This window comes from Microcaecilia unicolor, chromosome 6 (assembly GCF_901765095.1).
Source record: "Microcaecilia unicolor chromosome 6, aMicUni1.1, whole genome shotgun sequence".
Lineage (NCBI taxonomy): Eukaryota > Metazoa > Chordata > Amphibia > Gymnophiona > Siphonopidae > Microcaecilia > Microcaecilia unicolor.
In genome coordinates this window covers 81,495,582-81,511,233 of record NC_044036.1, presented here as the reverse complement: position 1 = coordinate 81,511,233, position 15,652 = coordinate 81,495,582, and the positions used below count along the sequence as shown (strand labels likewise).

At 43.1% G+C, this 15,652-nt stretch overlaps 1 protein-coding gene across 7 annotated transcripts in view; it reads right to left on the bottom strand.

Annotated features, from left to right (window-relative positions):
- The window catches only part of SLC35A3 (solute carrier family 35 member A3), a 108,079-nt gene that overhangs the window by 76,168 nt on the left and 16,259 nt on the right, over positions 1-15,652 (bottom strand). The window contains exon 1 of one of the 7 annotated variants that reach the window (XM_030206269.1): positions 12,010-12,293. The exons of 3 other annotated variants lie outside the window; for them this stretch is intronic. In XM_030206269.1, the coding sequence (XP_030062129.1) occupies positions 12,010-12,072 (63 nt within the window). In that variant the 5' untranslated portion in view covers positions 12,073-12,293. Of the gene's footprint in view, positions 1-1,436; positions 1,593-12,009; positions 12,294-15,652 lie in introns of those variants that run through there. 3 more of the 7 variants (XM_030206268.1, XM_030206270.1, XM_030206271.1) reach the window with 3 other exon arrangements.

Sequence of the window (15,652 nt, the reverse complement as noted above, 5' to 3'; positions counted from 1 at the left end):
GTGGGGGTCAAGGCAAAGGAGTCACATGAGGGACAAAGTAAAATCTGGGATTAGTCATCCCTATTTTGGATTTCTGCTCTGGCAGAAGAGGAGTGATTGGGAAGCACTCCTATGACCCTGAAGCTTTCCATCAGCAATTTTTTGATTTTATAAACCATAAAAAAATACAAAAAAAATCACTTATGTCATTTCAAATCTAAAATCAAAACAAGGGTAAAAGTGTGATTTCAAATTAAAAAAAAAAAAAATCACAATTTTAAAATAGTTGTGTGTGATTTTTTTTATTTATTTCTATTCACTTGATTTGGCATCATAAAAGCACTTCCAGCAACCTATTACATCAAAATCTAGAATAGTACATCTACTGGAACAACAGAATAAACCAGACTGCTAAAGATTCCTACACCAAAATTATGCGCTAGTTGCTACCAGAATCACTCAGCACACTCTCGCATACAAAACACAAACTACAAAACTACCATGCCTTAAAACCAGTGGCGTAGCCAAGGGTGGGCCCAGCCCACCCACTTTGGGCTCAGGCCCACACAGTAGCAGTACACCTATGATGCAGCTGGCAGGGATCCCCAAGCCCCACCAGCCGAAAACTCCCAACAACTGCCCCTCCTGCATACTAGCCTTCCCTCTGACATATTCCCGCCTATGCGGAAACAGGAAGTTGCATCAGAGGGAAGGCTGTGGGGCCAACATGAGCAGTGTGTATTAGTTGCTGCTCGCCAACAGTGACAATCTGCTATTTAAAAGGTATGTGGGGGAGGGGGATGTTTCAGAGACCATATGGCATGCAGGCAAAAGAGGGAGAGACCAAATCACTTGTGGGACAGGGCAGAGTTCTTCTGCCCACTCATCTTGGGACCAGGCCCACCCAAAATTGGGTGTCTGGCTACGCCCCTGCTTAAAACCATAACTATTTCAAGTTGTACGTTTCATTTTCTTAAATTACAGACTATAAATAGCACATCTTAAATCTAAATCTTGCCTATGTTCATGCTGACTAGCATCAATAGAGCCTGCAGAAACCACAATGCTATCACTAAACCCAGCAAACAAAAGCAGAGGAAAACAGCATTCATGTAACTCGCAATCCGTCATCTGAAACAACGTGATAAAAATCCACTGCAATGAATCAAGTTGCTAAAAGAATAGATCCAGCGCCTCCTTATTCCATTCTCCTCTGTAGTAACCAGTGCAAAGTGGTTTAATTTGTTACAAATGGCTTACAGATTATGTATGAGTACTTTAAATAGCAAATAAGGGTTAATACAAATGAAAAATCTCTGAACAAACTTGACTTCTGTTTGTCTTGTAGTATGACCTGTTCTCCTTTTCAAACCAGAGGGCCAAACATCACATACGCATTTTTTTTGTAGACAACTGGGTTAGAGCATTCCTTGATATCATAAAACCGCCTTAATTACCTCAGCATAGCTGGACAGTGTGAGATGCTCGTCATTTCAGGAAAGCGAACAGAGCCTCAGCAGCTTTCCTATTCTTTTTTTCTGTGCTGCCAGTGAGGAAGTGTGTAACTCTCTAGCTATATAGCTTTCAAGCAAGAGCTGGTGCCACTGAATAAAACAACAGACTGCAACTACGAACGAGAACATTAGTTCCTTGCTGTGTTGGTGGTAGGACACTTAAGAGAAAGACCACCAGTAGACCCTGAGGGAAAAAAAAAAAGTTAAAAGCCAACATGAGGGACGGAGGAGAGAGAAAACTCCACAGAACAAAGGAATTGCGATTAGGAGTATGGCAAAAATGTAATGTAAGCCCAGAAGGGAGCTGAAATAGGTATCAATCAGAGAGAAGCTGCAGGAGAAACAATCTGTATACCAGTTTGCTCCCAATGAAATAGAGGACGCTCAGGAGATGATTTTAATTGGTGGTGCCGGGGACAATACTTCAAAATCAGGGATAATCCCCGAAAATTGTAGACTGCTGGTAACCCTATAGTTCATTATTCCATAAACTCAACATAGTTCTGTGTTTTATTTATAGCATTTGTATCACACATTTTCCCACCTGTTGGTAGGTTCAATGTGGCTTACATAGGGTTACCATATTTGCCCTAAGGAAAAAAGAGGACACATGCCCCGCCCCTGTCCCGCCCCCTATGCAAGACTTCAATGGAAGTCTCGCGAAGCTGCTGCTTGAACTGTCAGCTCTGGCAGGCAATGAATTTAAACATATGTAGGAAAGAACTTGGATTAGACTGTCTTGAAGACAGTGGCATAATGTCCCAGATCACCCTGGAACCTTTTTTAAAAATCAGCATATGTAATACAAAAATCACTGATAGAGACAACCAAAATTTGGTTTCAGGTTTGGCACTGAAAGTGGCCCAAATTTAGTTTTGGAGTGGTTTTCATTTTGGTTTAGCATATTTTTAAAATGTTAGCTGGTTTTTGGTTTTGCAGAAATTCACTATGTGTTTTCAGTTCCTCCCCTCCCCCTCCCCGTTCTGTTGATGCAGGCTGCAGCTGCAGCAGCAGCAGCAGCAGCACCCTCCACTTTTTTTTTTTTTTTTTTGCAAACTCCTTAATGCGGGGGCCAGGGGCGTAATCTTTAAACCACCTAGTATTGCTTAAAGAATTCTTAAATTACCTTAAACTTGTGGAGGTGTTAATTTCCCAAATGACCTACTAGTACTACATTATCACTCAGCCAGCCTTTATCTTAAACAAAGCAAAGGTCGGTTGTTTACTTCAAATTGGGTGAATAATCTCTTCATTAAGGCATTAATAAATCCTCCCAGTAATTAAATCTTTCCGTTCACAACTCGCACATGGTTTTTGATTGAAAAGGAATTTTGCACACACACACCTCCTGACCCTGTCCCTGTGCCTGAGTGCCTCTATATTATCAAATAGTACCCTCCCTTCGACCCTTCCTTCCCCTGCTTCAAAGTTCAAACAGAAGAACAGAAGTAGCCATTTAATCTTAGGCTCCCCCCAGTCCCCGGACGCACACATAAATTATTTTAATCATCTTCCCTGTGACTCGATCTTATTCTTAATCTTCTTCTTACCTTGTCCTCCGGACCTCATTACTTCGGTTATGGCGCCGGCTAAGCAGGCCAGCAAGGGCACATACAGACAGACCACCGTCCACTCCAGACGCTGCACGCTGCAGCTGAGCCTCATCGTCAACTCGTTTTATAGGTGGCGAAAAAGGCAGCAGCAGAGCAGGGTCGACATCACAAATCAGCTGATGCAGGCAGGCGCTGGCTGGCACGCACACGCACATACGCTGCCTGTAGCCTGCCTGCGTTGTGCATCAGAGGAGTCAGGTGATAGGTCAGACGTCGGACTCGGAGCGGTCATGTGATGTTGACCCGAGAAACCCGGACAAATCAACGAAAAGCTGAAATCCGCCCGGACTCCCCACGGCGCCCTCAAAAAGAGGACATGTCCGGGGAAATCCGGACGAATGGTAACCCTAGGCTTACATGATTTGTTGGTAAATTGGTGGGGTGCTTGCCATAAGGTAATTTGTGTGTGGATCAGGGTCTAGGGATAGAATGTGTTGGGCCATATATTTCCTCTTTGCTCCACTCCCACCCACAGATACCAAGTTATCCAGTTTCAGGCTGGAGATTTTGGGACAGTCCTAATTTTGAACTCAAATCCCAGAGCAGTATGGGATTTATGGTGCCTAATCCTGCCCATTGAAATCAGTTCCGCCAGGCCCATAATGCAGCAGGATGGGGTGGTCAGAAATGCAGAGTGTCCCAAAATTTTCAGCCTGCAACTGGATAACTTGGCATCCTTGCCCACCCCACTAAATTAAACTCAATCCTTTAGCTGGCAGGGAAACCCAAGCCTCGGCAGCTCTAGTCATTCTCAGCTGCACACCCAGCTGCCAACGCTGGCACCATGCACAAGCTCTGCTCTCGTAGATGAATTGAGTGAGCACATACCTGCTAAGACTCCAGCATTCAGTGGGTAATTTCCTACACTCCCACAGAGTCAAACTCCCATTCAGCCAATCTGATGTGCTGCTGCAGCAGCCTCCTCCTCCATTAGCAGCAGGAAACGCATTAATAAAAGATGTCATCTCATGCTGTCATGAGTCCAGTCTTGCAATAATAGATGCAAAATCTCATAGCTCTTATCACAAGACTGATCCCGCTGCAGCAGGAGATGATGGTGTCTTATTAACACATCTCCTGAAGAATCAGCAGGTGAGATGCGAGAGGGAAGAACCCCTCTGAAGGGAGGGAGAGAAGTGCCTCTAATGGGCGGTGAGTGAGCAGTGGTAAGAAAAGGAGGGGATGAGAATGGAGGAAAGAGCATCAAACCTTACTATTATTATGCTTATTACAGTTGTAATATTCTTCTTTCAGGATTTTTGTAATGTTTTTTTTTACTATGTAAGCCGCATTGAACCTGCTGTATGTGGGAAAGCGCGAGATACAAATGTAATAAATAAATAAATGAGTGGATGGGTAGTCTCTAGTGGGCAGGAAGTAAAGCTAGGAGGCAGAGTGGGTGGGGTGGGATGGGGCAGGTCAGGTTGTATGTGCTAAAATCTCTCTTAAATTACTCTCCATAGCATCTCTGCATGAGTGCTGGTATTAGTGGCATGGTTGCCAAGTGCCAGTGTGTTTTGACAGCCTACAGGATCCAGCCTGAAAAAGTCTACAAGTTGGCGGGGCTTGTGGAACCCCACCAACTACACTGATAGTGTGCACTGCTACTGAGTACACCCAAACTGTTATGATTGTGGTCAGAACCCCTCTCAAACTTACCTTTTGCCTGGGGGTCAGCTTTTAGCTGGCTTCTGTTCTGTTTTTCTGTCCTGTTTGAGCTAGCTCTCTCTCTCTCTGTGCCGGCTGCTGCCAGCATGGGGCTAATTGTCTCACTTCACTGCAGCTGTGGGTGTAGTCTGAGTTGCTCTAACTCTCTTTGGGTGTACTGGCTTCGTTTCACGGTGTTGCATTGGTGTGGGTTGGGCCTCTATGGTTTTCAGTGTGCTCTCTGGGACAGTGTGCTGTTGCCTGGGTCTAGGGAGTGTGACATCATCAGGGAGGGCCTTGATAAGGAAGTGGTGTTCTTTCCTTCAGAGCCTTCGCAACGTTTGCTTCTGGCTACTTGCTTTAGGTCCAGGTTAGTTTAGTGCAGTCAGTGTGCACTTGTGACTTGTGTGTTTGACTTCCCTGTTTTCCCTTTGGCTCCTCGGCTTTCCCTTTTGCTACGGTGTGTAGCACTGCTGTTGGTGTAGTGCTGGAGTTTGTGCTGGGAGCACCCTTGTTAGTAAGTGTTTAGGAAGCACCTTTTGTTGTTTGGGTATTTGGCTTTCCTGCTTGTTTCCTTGTGCTTTCCCCACTTTTCCTCGTGACCTGTGTTTAGCTGCTGTAGCTTGGTGCTTAGGAAGCACCGGGGTGAGAACCCGTGTTTAGCTGCAGCAGCTTGGTGCTTAGGAAGCACCAGTGTTAGGTCTGGCATTTGTCTTCCCTTCCTTTTCCCTTGTGGCTTCCCTGCACTTCTGTTAGTGTAGGGCGTAGGGGCACCCCTGTTAGTTTCTGTTAGGGGCACTGCTGTTAGTGGAGGGCTTAGGAGCTTTTCTGTTGGTGCTGGGCTTAGGAACACTTTTGGTCACTTTAGGAGTTAGGTGCACTTCAGTTACAGCTTGTTCTAGTCCTGGTCCCTGTGTCGTCCAGTAAGTCCTGCCGGCTACTCGAACCCAGGAGCTCAACTCCTGGGGGGCTTAGTAGCTAAGTGCAGGTGAAGCTGTGTGGACCAGTCCGGTGTGCTCCAGTCCTGTGTCTTCCAGTCCGGGGGATTCCAGCCCAGTATTCCAGTCCGGGGGATTCCCGTCCAGTGTTCCGGTCCTGTGCCCTCCAGTCCGGGGAATTCCAGTCCAGTGTTCCAGTCCGTGTGTTCCGGCTCGCTGGGCGGTGCCTGCAGTCCCTGCCGGTGTCGGTGTGCTTGCCCAGCGTTGGTTGGTGGGTTTTGCCTGCTGCTGTCGCTCCTCGTCAGCAGCCCAAGGCCCCGCGGGCTCTGAACCTGAGGACCTGACACAAGCTGAAAGTAGATGGACCCAGGCCAACTCAGGCCAGCCCATGCCTACACCCCAACTCTCCATCAGGGGCATGAAGTTTCAATTAATACTCTAGAAGGGTGTCTACGCTTCCATTGGTGCTCATGGTGTGACAGAAGACTTATGGAATAGAATTGGCTAAATACAGTTCTTGTTGATTTATATGGTGCACACATAAAAAAAAGTGTGACTTTGGCTAGTGACCTATGATTACATAGTACGACTTATGATTACATAGTTCAACTACAACTGAGTTCCTTATATAACCGTTTCTCTTTAAAATATTGGGTGGTTGCTTCCATAGGTTTATCAGTATGAGAAACAAAATATTAGACTATGCTATTTCCTATCAAGAAATACAGCTGCTTAAACACAAACTGGCTAATAATCAAGGCAATTTAACCGGGCAGGCGCCTCTCCTACTTAATTAAATCACATATCACTGCCTAAGTGGTGATATTCAGTGGCACTTAACTGGACAAAGCTATTGAATATTTCCACAGACCACCCAACAGAAATGTGGGCAGGTCAGGGGTAGTACAGGAGAGTGGCATTGGGGAGGAGCCAGGGATTATGTGGGTGATGGCAATATTCATTGCCAGGACCCGAATAGCTAAACGGGTGAATTTAGGATACCTCCAAAACTGTTCCTAAATTCACATGCCTAGCTATGTGGGCTCTGGCACTGAATATTGGCCTGGACCTGCATAACTGGCCTTGAATGTCAAACTGCTGCTGATTCTCCTCCTGGTCCCCAGAACAACCCCCTCCCTTCTTATGCAGGGTAGCAGAGGGTGAAGGGGTGGGGGCCAAGATTCTCAGGCCAGAAAGTTCTGCTCCCTTGGTCTGTCTTTTTCCTGCTCCAGTGTGTCGGGGACCTGGGTGATTGTGTTTACGTGATGACCTGGGTCCCAGCACACAGGAGCGGGAGAGTAACAGACTGAGGGAGAAGCAGATGCAGGAAGGTAATGGGGGTAGGAGGGGGCAGAGGCCCGGGCCCGGCTCTCTAGGCGAGCCTGTAGATATGTTCTGATATATGAGTGGCATTCAAAGAGGAGCATCTTTTAGTAGTAGTATATGGATTTTTCCTTCTTACTGCAGAATTTTGTAATATTCTATCTGTAACTGGGACAGGACTTGAAGCCTCTGGCCTGCTTCACAGCCAACAGTAAAAACAAAAGGATGAGGCAAAAATCAAAAGGATGAGTTTCCTGGTGATAGATGATATGAGTAGGAAAAAGATCTGACCAAGTGTCCTGCTGATGCAGCCATGTAGAAGGTGACTCTGGCTGGTTCAGAAAGAAACAAGGCTTAAGAAATGCCAAGAAAGCCTATTTTTAAAAAAAGGTTCCTGAGGTGAGCCGGGAAATTATAGACCGGCGAGTCTGACGTTGGTGCTGGGCAAAATGGTAGAGACTATTATAAAGAACATTATTACAGAGCATATTCAAAAGCATAGATTAATAAGACAAAGCCAACATAGATTTAGTGAAGGGAAATCTTGCCTCACCAAAAATGTGGACAAAGGTAAGCCGGTTGATATTGTGTATCTGGATTTTCAAAAGGCATTTGACAAAGTACGTCATGAAAGACTCCAGCAGAAATTGGAGTGTCATGGGATAGGAGGTAATGTTCTATTGTGGATTAAAAACTGGTTAAAAGATAGAAAACAGAGAGTAGGGTTAAATGGTCAGTATTCTCAATGAAGAAGGGTAGATAGTGGGGTTCCCCAGGGGTCTGTGCTGGGATCGTTGCTTTTTAGCATTTATAGATGATCTAGAGATGGGAGTAACTAGTGAGATAATTAAATCTGCTGATGAGACAAAGTTATTCAAAGTTGTTAAATTGCAAGAGGACTGTGAAAAATTACAAGAGGACCTTACAAGACTAGGAGACTGGGCATCCAAATGGCAGATGTTTAATGTGAGCATGTGTAAAGTGATGCATGTGGGAAAGAGGAACCTGAATAATAGCTACATAATACAAGGTTCCATATTAGGAGTCATTGGCCAGGAAGGGATCTATACGTCATCATTGATAATTTGTTGAAAACCTCTGCTCAGTGTGCGGCGGTGGCAAAGAAAGCAAATAGAATGTTAGGTATTATTTTTTGTTACTGTGGGTCCCCATTCTCGTTTCATTCTCTAATGCTGGCAACTGCTGCGAGGGAGGGGGGCATGGTAGAAGAAATTCTGCTGGGGAGGGTTAAGGGAGATTCAAATATAAACCGAGATCCCCATTTTGGTGCCATTTTTTTGGCCCAGAAATCTCTGTTTATATTCAAGTATATACAGTACCACCATTTAATTTTCCTTGCCCGTGCAATCATTACACTTTACTGTAAAATATCCCAACTCACCAAAGACTCCCCCAGTGGGGGGCCATGGGGGGGCTGGTCCCTCAAATTGGCTCTGGGGCCTCAGTTTGGCTGGCGGGGGTCCCCAACCTCCGCCAGCTAAAGCGTTTGTCCCGCGCTGGGCTCACATTGCCTGGCGCCCTATCCATTAAAACGAGCGTGCACATTGACTGAAAACAGAACAGGGTGCCAGGCAATGTGAGACCAGCGCAGGACAAACGCTTTAGCTGGCGGGGGTTAGGGACCCCTGCCAACCAAGGTACCTTTGCGGTGGCGGGGAGGCGGTAGTGGCTGCAGGGGGGGGAACGGAAGTGGCGGTGGGAGGGTAGTGGCGGGGAGGTGAGCCAAAATGTGCCCCCCCCCCACCTTGGGCTCTGGCTCCCCCTCCCATTGAGGTCTGGCTACGCCCCCGGACTCCCCCCCACCTTGGATAAGCAATGACCTTCTATTCCCCAAAGACTTCCCCCAGACCTAACAAGGCTATTCCTGGTGTTTAATGGTGGGGCACAGTAGTCCGCAGTCTCTCCTGGCCTCTAAGCTGTCAGCATCAAAATTGCACTGTTGATCCCTAGTGGTAGTCTTGTAATACTTCCATTAGGGGTTAAGGCGGGGTATTCAACCTAGCTCGGAACACACCTAGCTAGTGGGGTTCTCAGGATACCCACAATTAATATGCATGAGGTAGATTCGCATGCAGATCTATCTCATGCATATTCATTGTGGGTATCATGAAAACCTGATTGGCTAAGTGTGTCCCGAGGACTGGGTTGAGAACCCCTGGGTTAAGGTGTCATTATGTTACTACAGTTTAGTGACTCTTGCATAAATACCACACTTAATATATTTTACCACAGCTTAGTCATTTCCTCCAACCCCTTTAAGGCCCTATTTACTAAATGTCCTAATCCACCATAAAAATTAAGGTGCAATAAGTGCAAAAGTTTTTTTCACCACTTTTAGAAGAAAGCTGCAATGCAGTTAACTACACCTTTTAAGCCAGTCAAAATATTGTTTTAGTTGTTGCTATTTTTCTTATTATTTTGCTTGCTTTTTTCCCCCCCTGTTGTGCATATTTTTGTCTTTTTTTGTTCTATCCTAACTGCCAGGATGTTTCCAGACCTTCATATAACTGTGACTTATAACTATTTGAAAAAGTCAAGATACAAATCAGTTAAACACACTTGACCTGAGGTTCATCTCACTGATATTGAATGATAGAGATTCTAGATTTAGATTTACTCAATTGCAAAACAAAAGCAAAACTCAAAGACAAAGAAAAAGCAGCTACAGAAAGGACATGCAGGTCCAATTCTAAAAAGAACAAAACACAAACTGTTTTACTGAACACAATGCTAGGCTGTGGAACACCACCTTGCATGGAGAATATTAAGAGTCCATTTGGAATTAACAACAAGATTACTGAAGGCATCACCAAATTGGATCAACTGTATGAAAAAAGGATAAATCTGAAGGGCACAAGTCTTCACCCTCCAGTCTATCCGACAGGAATAATACATATACTTAATAGAAATAAAACAAAACTAAAGGAAAACCAAGTGATACATTCTTTTATGGGACAATCATTTTGCTTTCCTTTCGTTTGTATCTTTAAAGTAGACTAATAAGTCAACCACACTTTATCCAGCAATAAATACAGTGTACCATATGCAAATACAGCCTTAAAAATCCAACCTCCCTGTTTACTAAAAAGTCGTGTTAGCAGCTGCTAATGCCGACACAGCCCATTCAATGTGAATGGGCTATGACAGCACTAGCGAATCACAGCCACTAGCGTGTCTTTATAAACAAGGAAGGCATGTTTTTCAAACTGCTTTTAAACCTCTCTTACCCTGGTTAATTATAATCATTTTTTCCTATTAAAAAAATTTCAAGACTTTTTTTTTCAAGATTGTAAGCACCACACAACAAGGAGAGTGTGTGTGTGTGTGTGTACCAGTCTTGACATCCAGAGGTGGCCAGTTCATATCCCACTGCTGCTCCTTGTGATGCTGGGCAAGTCACTTAACCCTCCACTGCCTCAGGTGCAAAGTTAGGGGCCCTTTTATAGAGCGGCTGTAAGCCCAACATGGGCTTACCGCTCACTTTTTCCAGACTACCGCCAGCTCAACGCGGTCACCAGCAATAGTCCTGCCCCGAGTATGCGTCATTTCCGAGGGAAAAAGAAAACCCCTGAAATGGCTTGCGTATCGATAACCCAGTGGTAATCGGGCACTGCCGCATGCTACCCGGTTACCGCTGGGTTAGCGCAGGAGCCCTCATTGCCACCTCAATGGGTGGTAGTAAAGGCTACCAGTCACATGGCCATGTGTGCCTGGGGTTTTTTTTACCTGCTGCGGTAAAAAGTGCCCTAGCACGCGGGAAAAATGGCCCCTGTTGCCAGCGCAGGGCCCTTTTTCCTGCAGTTTGGTAAAAGGACCCCATAGATTGTGAAATACCCAGTGTACCTGAATGTAACTGACTTTCAGCTAGTACTGAAAAAGTGTGAGCAAAATCTAACTAAATAAATAAAATAAGACTAGTAGTGCTACATAAAAGATTATCAGTACTACTAGTAACAGAATACAAGATAAAATATAACTGGGCCGCAAATACAAAGGTGCAGACTGAGTAATAATACATCTTGCTTACCTGTTGGAACCAGTCCATCAAATGCCACAAAATGACTCCAATACCAATAGAAAAACTACTGAATTATAGAGAACAATTTTGGATTTATACATTGCAAACAGTAGCTCCAAAACGACTTAACGTGGAGCTTGAATGGTTCACTTTAATGAGTCCGGGATGCTGACTGGTGGATTCTTAGACCAGCTGTTTAGTATAAATAGGGTTTACAAACACGCCACTGCCATCTTGATGATATTAAAGTATATGGTCTAGCAAAGAGATTGGCGAGAGAAAAAAATATATAACAATGCATTGTTGGGTCTGTTGGATTAAATAACTCAAGATTTTCTTTTTTATAGGGGGGTTGATCATTGATACAGCCGTTTGATGGCAAAACATGATTCATGTCGGACTACATAAACCCTTCGCAGCCGGCATTTCAAAGCTAAGTGCATACTTAATAAATACATCTATATATTTTCATTTTGAAAACACTTGGAAAGAGAGAAGCATGAATTTGTCAATGTATAATAGAACACTTGTTTAAAATTTGGGCCAGTGATGATATTGGAAATATTTATTCAAAACGGTTGAAGGAAACTGTAATTTCCATCAGATTTCTCCACTGAGATCCTCAAAAAAATCTTAATACGTCTTATTTAAGAATTTATATACAAGCTTATTTAAATTGATTAGGCTTGATTTATTATATCCAAGTTTGTGTGAAATATAACTTTTCAAGATAAAGCCGTGGTTCATTGCCCAATACCAATTTTTCATCTGGTCTTACACTTACATTCTTTATATCTGAACTGTGAGTCAGGCTAGTTTTATATTAACCAGACAAGCTGCCTGGCCAGAACGAACATTCAGTTAAGATCCAAACACTAATTACTCTTACTCTTTAAAAAAGTCTCAAGGAAACAAGCATAAAGTCCATTTGGATATGTAATGTTACAAATACATACAGAAATACTGATGTCCTTGATTAGTTCTGATTCTGGTTTTGTTTTCTGTTCCTCAGCTGTCATGATCTCAACTTTCAAAAAGAAATATAAGAATTGTAGACTTTGTCATCCTGCTAACATGGCTGGGAAAACTGGTTTACAGGTACAAGATGCCGGAGTTGGCTTGTGCCACAATTTCCTTTCTGAAAGACACACCCCCTTATCCTGGTGAGCTCCTCCTCATAGAGCAAGCAAGATTTCTCATTCACACACTAAGATCCTTGCTCAGTTCTGAGGTTTTTTTTCCAAAATAAACTTATCACCGAAGCATGCATGCAGACAGTTTGAAGATGCCTTTGTGAACTTCAAAAGGATACGTTTTTGTGTGTGTGTGGGGGGGGGGGGGGGGGGGGGGTTGCTTACAACTTCCATGCTGTACAGCCTCTGGCACTGATAAACAGGAAAGAAATGTAGCAGAACTTGATTCATCTGTAGTACTGAAGTAATTGTGTAAACACCCTCCTGACCTGGTACACATTGTCACAGCAAATTCTTGGATATGTTTTCTTATTATAAGCATATTGTCCTCTTGTGATTTGTCTTTTTATAGTTGCAATCAGTCTTGATTCATATACAGATCTTTCTTGTAGTAGTTTAAACATGAATTCCACTTCTGTACATTTAAACTTAATATTAATTACCACTAGCCATTTACTATTTGTATGAATTCACATATCTTTATTGTCTACATGTAACTCCTTTCAAATAGCCACTCACCAGAAAAAAAAAGTCACCTGCATATGCTTTCCCTGTACTTTCCAATGTGTCATATTTTTATACTTAAATATGAATTATAAATATTTCTATGTAGAATAAGAAGTGAGCGGAAGTAGAATACTATTTTATAGGTAACAAGCCCTAAAGTAAATCCCAACATGTGAGAACACTTCAACATGGCAGACTATAAACTCTGTCCTACCCTTTTATGGTGGGATACTACAGTAGAACTACAATAAATGTGCACAGCCAGATAGCCTGCTTTTTAATTAGCATCTTAGCTATCCTTTAATAATGGATTTTAGTTACCTATCTTTCAAACCAGTGCTCAAGGAATGTTACAATTCAGGTTCAGATGACTGGGAAAGGCAATGGCAAACCTGCTAAGTCTGTCAAAAAACCATCATACAAGTGGTAGACCCCATAAGTGGTTCCTGACTTGGTACTTGCAAGGAACTATCTTTCCCTTTAATTGGCACTTGAGGATGGAATGTGGTACAGCAAAGAGAGGGAGCAAAGTACAAGCAAAAGTCCAAACAAAAAAAACAGCACCAGGGGCCTTAAAAAGAGGGACACAATTCTTATAATTATAAACCTTTGAGAACAGTCTTTGAAAAGGACCCGACATGGGCCGTGTTTCGGCGCTCCGCACCTGTGTCGGGGGTCACGATAGTAGCGGGGAAAATTGTGTGGAGTAACTCAGCAAAGAAATTAGATGTTACGTTTAGCAGCGATGTGTATTCCTCCGCACATGTAGAAAAGTGACGCTCATATAGCGAAGAAAGCTAACGCTCTCCTTTGGTATTGGTGCCCAAAAAATAATATTTAGAGGGGAAAGTTATCAACGAGGGTTACCATTAAGATGGGTTATTATAGCACGTCTCATTTTATGCAATAAGACCTAGTTACTAATAACTGGGGATAACAGTAAACCGTCTTAATGGTAGCTCATCTTGATAACTTGACCAACTTAGTTGGGTCTGATGTCCATCCATTGGGCCTGAAGAAACCGCAGATTGAGAGAGGGAGGAAAAACTCCCAGCAGGGACTTACATTTAGGCATAGTCAAGCGACAACAACACCACAGCTAAGGTAAGGCTGCCTCCATCTTAGATCTCACAGCATTCTTCAATTCTGTTAACAACTTTTGAGCCTCCACCACCTGCCCTTCCCTGATCTAAGATCACTGCTCTCACCACTAGGCCACTCCTCCACATTATTATTTTTTTTTTATATCAAGGCCTGAGAACTGTGCATTGTACCAATGGGAATCTTATCCTACCACCAAACTGACATAGCTTTGTTGAAAGTTAGTTGACGGGAACAGAAGAGCATGTTAAGGGCCCTGTTTACAAAGGCGTGTTACTGTTTTTAGCGCACACCAACTGTGTAGACACCCATAGGAATGCTAAAAACACTAGCGCACCTTTGTAAACAGAGCCCTAAGGTTCCTATGTTTTGTTTAATGAACAAGTCTAGGGCAGAAAGCATTCACTGAATCACCAATAATAGCAAAGCGGAATCTCAAAAAAATATCTATATATAAATGGTGACTTTTCTGGTTTTGTATGATGTATGGAACTCCCCATTACATTCTTCTATTCATACTGTGGTCCAGAGGGGTGATATATAATCCTAGAATGATACTATATAAATGAATGATTCAGGCTTCTGAATGTAGTGGGGTCCAGTTCTGGCCAAAATGAATGCTATAAGGGTTTGAGAGACATAAATTCTAGTTGGTTATGGCATAGAGCAGGGTAGCCTGCACTGGATGTCTGTTACAACCCTAAAATGGGGAGTGGGGCAGTAACTGTAATCCACTGGATTCTAGAAACTGCACTATCCTGTTTTAGCAATGTTTCCCTTCATTTACTCATCATCAAGTTTATCAATAGAAATCAAACAAAATAAAACATGGAAAAGAAAATAAGATGTTACCTTTTTTATTGGACATAACTTAATACATTTCTTGATTAGCTTTCGAAGGTTGCCCTTCTTCGTCAGATCGGAAATAAGCAAATGTGCTAGCTGACAGTGTATATAAGTGAAAACCTCATCATCAAGGAAAGACTAAGTGGTTTCCAGTTTACAGCCTCTTCCTTACTACCACTTTTCAGGAAAGGAACCACATCTGTCCTTCTCTAGTCCTCTGCTACTACTTTTCACTTTAAGGAAGCATTGAAAAGCAGAGCCACCAGGAACTTCCCTTAATGTCCTCGACTGTATCCTGTCCATCTGCATTGCTATGTCTTTTAGTTTAGTTTGCTCTGGCAAACAAAGTCTTCTGAAAATTCCTGTTTGTATCTGTTTTCTGCAGCCCTACTTCCTCAGTGAACACCAAACCATTATTTGTTAAGCAATTCTGCTTTATCCTGTTCAGCTTCTACATATTCCTTTTCTTCACCAACGAATCTTGCAATGTCACCCTTTACATTTCCTCCTGTCACTAACATACTCCTGACCCTCAGGTTTACTATTTCAGATATTTTTCTCTCATGTGCATCTTTTCTCTGCCTACTTTTGCAGCTTTTCTTACCTTTGTCAGATATTACCTGTTTACTCTTTTTTTTTTTTGTTGTTGTTGCAAATTTCACACTACAATTCACACTTATCCACTAGCTAAAGAAATATAGAATGAAAAAATACAATAAAGCAGTGATTCCCAAACCTGGTCCTGGAGGCACCTCAGCCAGTTAGGTCTTCAGAATAGCCACAATGAATATTCATGAGGGAGATTTGTATGCAGTGGAAGAAGCGCATGCAAACCACTCTCATGAATATTCACTGTGGATATCCTAAAAAACTGACTTGCTGGGGTGCCTCCAGGACCAGATTTGGGAACTACTGCAATAAAGACTATTATAAATATAAGAAAATTCTCTGT